Source organism: Poecilia latipinna, unplaced genomic scaffold, assembly GCF_001443285.1.
Source record: "Poecilia latipinna isolate Pla-1442-1.1 unplaced genomic scaffold, P_latipinna-1.0 Scaffold580, whole genome shotgun sequence".
NCBI lineage: Eukaryota > Metazoa > Chordata > Actinopteri > Cyprinodontiformes > Poeciliidae > Poecilia > Poecilia latipinna.
The window spans coordinates 84,628-88,274 of record NW_015113196.1 but is presented as its reverse complement, the minus strand read 5'-3'; the positions used below and the strand labels follow the sequence as shown (position 1 = coordinate 88,274).

General features: G+C 38.7%; 1 protein-coding gene across 1 annotated transcript in view; it reads left to right on the top strand.

The window, feature by feature from the left end:
- The first annotated feature begins 363 nt into the window (after positions 1–363).
- The window catches only part of poc5 (POC5 centriolar protein homolog (Chlamydomonas)), a 19,730-nt gene continuing 16,446 nt past the window's right edge, over positions 364–3,647 (top strand). Inside the window, exons 1-5 of the mRNA XM_015042181.1 lie at positions 364–466; positions 1,815–1,892; positions 2,294–2,411; positions 3,037–3,099; positions 3,225–3,418. Coding sequence (XP_014897667.1) covers positions 1,815–1,892; positions 2,294–2,411; positions 3,037–3,099; positions 3,225–3,418 — 453 coding nt within the window. The 5' untranslated portion in view covers positions 364–466. The remainder of the gene's footprint in view (positions 467–1,814; positions 1,893–2,293; positions 2,412–3,036; positions 3,100–3,224; positions 3,419–3,647) is intronic.

Sequence of the window (3,647 nt, the reverse complement as noted above, 5' to 3'; positions counted from 1 at the left end):
GTTTACAAATGGGGGCTGAACATAAATACATGGACATTTTTTCAGATTTTTATTTGGAAAAAAAGGGGGGAAAGAAAGGAAACCGCGTGTAACGTTGTTTCCTTTTCACGATTAATGATGTTGTTTTGGTCTATCAAATGAAATCTGCCAAAAATCCATTTGTATTTGAAGCTATTGTGTGATAGCTGTTATTAGTCAGTACCCGAAACACTGTGCTACCGTACAATCTTTATTCTGGGCCTATTTTTAGTAAACACTTCACATTAACTGAACAAGTCCCCTTTAAACGTAGCAGAAGCTAGCGTTCTTCCGCTTATGGTTACCCTGGAAATAATTAAACCAACCAGAGCCGAGATTGCGGGAGTTGTAGAAGCATAAGCCAATCACTGATGCTGTTGTTTGGGAGTCTGTCTATTTGAAACGGCAAAGCAAGCACTTTCCAACTGACGACTCGTTTGAGATCACGGTAGAGGTTTTTATTTGTCTTAAATCTTTAATGAAACAAGAAGAGATTTCCGACCAAACGTTCTAGCATTATTAGCTAAACTTGTTTTGTAGAAGCGACAGAATTGTGCTTCGATTTCTGCAGGTTTAACATTAGCTAATTCTCCTATTTATCTCATCTACAAACCTGCTTTAAATCTCATGATTCAGGCTTTTTGTTCTGGCTGCTTGGGTCTTACAGTGAATATTTCAGCTGACATTACTTTTGATTTTGTATCAAAACACTTGACTGGAAGTTATTTAGCCTTTTTGTAAACATCTACATTGGGTACCTGACCTCTCAGCAAATTACACAAAACACAGAAACGTCCACGGTCACGATTTAATAATAAAAACGAGAGTTGAAGCTATATGTGAAAAACTATGTACACTCCTACACCGTAGGATATTAGGAGAGAAAGTCGCAACTTTAAGATTATCAAATTCACTCCCTTAATGTTGATCAAGAAGTGTGACCACCTCTATGAAAGCAGGAACTTGTCAATCTGCTTTAATCTTAGAGAAGCAATTGTTTCTACCTATCAATCCGTGATGGGTTAAGGGTTCATTTCTTAACTAGATGTACATCATTCAAAAGTTAGAAACATTATATGTTCATAATGAGTGGGCTTTCTGGAAAATGTACCCCAATTTCAGACTACCAAGATTAAAGGCACAAAAAAGCAAAGAGCTCCATCAGTTCACACTGTCCGTCCTCCTTGGGAAAATAAAATACAATCTTAGACTCTACAAACTTTAATTAGTATGCTAAATGTTAAAGTTGTTAAAGTTTACAACACATTGCCCCGTTTGTTTGGAAGAGATTCAAGTACAAAGCCACGCAACAAGACTTTGGTTTGGAGAGTTGAATCTGTATATCATGAATCACATGGTTTCAGGTCACTGTCACCTTAGGAAAAAAATAAGGCCAAGTCAGAAATGATTGACCAAAACGCACAGTTCTCTGTTTGGCACTAATAATTCTTAACCAATGGGTCATGCACAGTAGTGGAGGAGTGATGCTTTGGGATTCTTTGTTCGTGGGACAGTGACAGTCTGGATTCAAGAAACTGCTTAGAAACCAGATAGAGACCTGATTATGTCTTAATTCATCTGGCCTTGGAATAAAAAAAATGGGGGATTTATTTTTACAGTTACTGTGTATAGTGGGGTTGAATATTAAGTTAGGACCTTTACTTTGTCATGAGACTGCCTTTTATTATGGCATGGGTGTGAAAAAATCTAAAATTTATGATCTATTTTCACCAGTCAGTAACTCATAATGTTTTCCTAAGTACTAAAATGATTATTGTTTATTTATTTTTACCTAGATGTCATCAGAGGATGAAGACAGTCCTGTTCTCCCCAAAGACTCAGACCGGGGCAGCTCTGTGTCTTCTGAGCTTCAGGTTGGTTAAAAGAATCCTTTGCTGTAGCTGAAAATGCAAGCTAATCTAGAAGCATACTTTGTGGGACAGTAGCAATTTGTATTTAGTCCATGCCTCATGTTTGAAATAGGACTCTATACTCTACCATCCCTGAAACCTTACACTGGCATAAATGGTCACATCTCAAAACAGGCATTGTTAGCTGTAAAACTAAGGCTAATTTCTTCAAAGGTTAGACTTTTTTTTTTTCACAATTTGGAATAAACAAATAGATTTCTATTTTTAGATCACAGTTTTTGTTTAGATTTCATGTTCAAGAAGCTGCTTTTTCACCCAGTCTAATGTTCTTTATGTGCAGCAAATAATTTGGTCCTCCATACGTCTCATAGACATTTGTTTGTTTGTGTGTTTTTAATCAACAGGATGAGTATGAGGAGCTCTTTCGCTATGCTGTTGTCGCCCCCAAACGTGACCTGCTTTCTGTCGGTCAAGGTCAAAGTTCCCAGAGAACGGATGAACCAAGCGGACAGAACCCGCAAGGTAGGATCTGTATGAGGAAAATGTTCATATGCACGCATTTTCCTTCAGTTTCTCTAGCAGAAGCTAAGCATCTAATGATTAGGTTTCAAAAAGGGTTTCCCATCTCAACCTATGGCAACGGTATGTTTTTGTGCACCCTCCATTTTCAGCTTCCAGTTGACCGTAACAGAATAGATATTGGTGTCTCACATTACTTTCTGAGTCTTTCTGTATAATAACCCGTCTTAAACAGTCAATCAGCCCCCCTTCCCCTGTACCATCTCTCATTGAAGGTTTAGTGCTCTAACTTTCACTGAGCCACGCACGGCGACGCAGAGAGCAGACAGGCTGATAAGTAATGATCTCCTGGAACTCTGCCCACTCTGATCTTTAGAGTGCAGGCTTTTTCGTTTCTCGTTGCAGAATTTAATTAAGATATTGACATAAATGCATTCTTGGATGGAGAGAGCCGTGCTCATCTTATTCAGCGCTCTTGCCGTCACTTATCCTGTTTTTAAACTGTCTTCTGTTTTTAGAATTCTACCTTCACAATGAAATAAATAGTTTTAATATTGATTTGTGTGTGTGTGCGTGCGTGTGTGTTTAATGAACAGTAAAATTTGATCCTTTTTGAACCATTTCCCAGATCCTGAAGCAGATGAGAGGCACTCCATCAAAAGTGTAAAATTGTCACAGGCCTCTTCTCAGGGTAAGCTGAAGGGAAAAAAATGCATAAAGTGTTGCGGTACACTTTTTGGCGATGAGAATTTGCTTATAGTTTTTTCTTCACATCTGTAGATGCGTATTCTCAGTGTCTGTAATTTCTTCCTCCAGCTGAGAGGACAGCAGGTCCGTCGTCAAATAAGACGTCAGTGCGCTCCGATGCGCCGTCAGAGGATTTTCAGGCAGCGTCCAAACCATCAGACAACCAGGAGTCCCATGAGTATGCTTTCACTGAGATGTTTATCTCCGAAGAGAATCTGAGCAAAATGGAAAATATTCTGGATACGTGGAGCAACAACCTCAAGGTTAGTTTGGTTCCTCTTCCATGGAAGTTTCTTCCCATAGTCCATCAGTCTGTTTGCTTCAGCTAAAATATTTTGTTGGGTGGCTAAGTAGGGGTTACACATGGCTCAATTGTAATTGCTTTGGTTCAAGTCTGTAGCGAGGGATCAGCTTGAGTGAAGCTGACAGTTGACCAGACTAACATTGGCAATATGGTGCAAAAGTGTTTTTATATATATATATATATATATA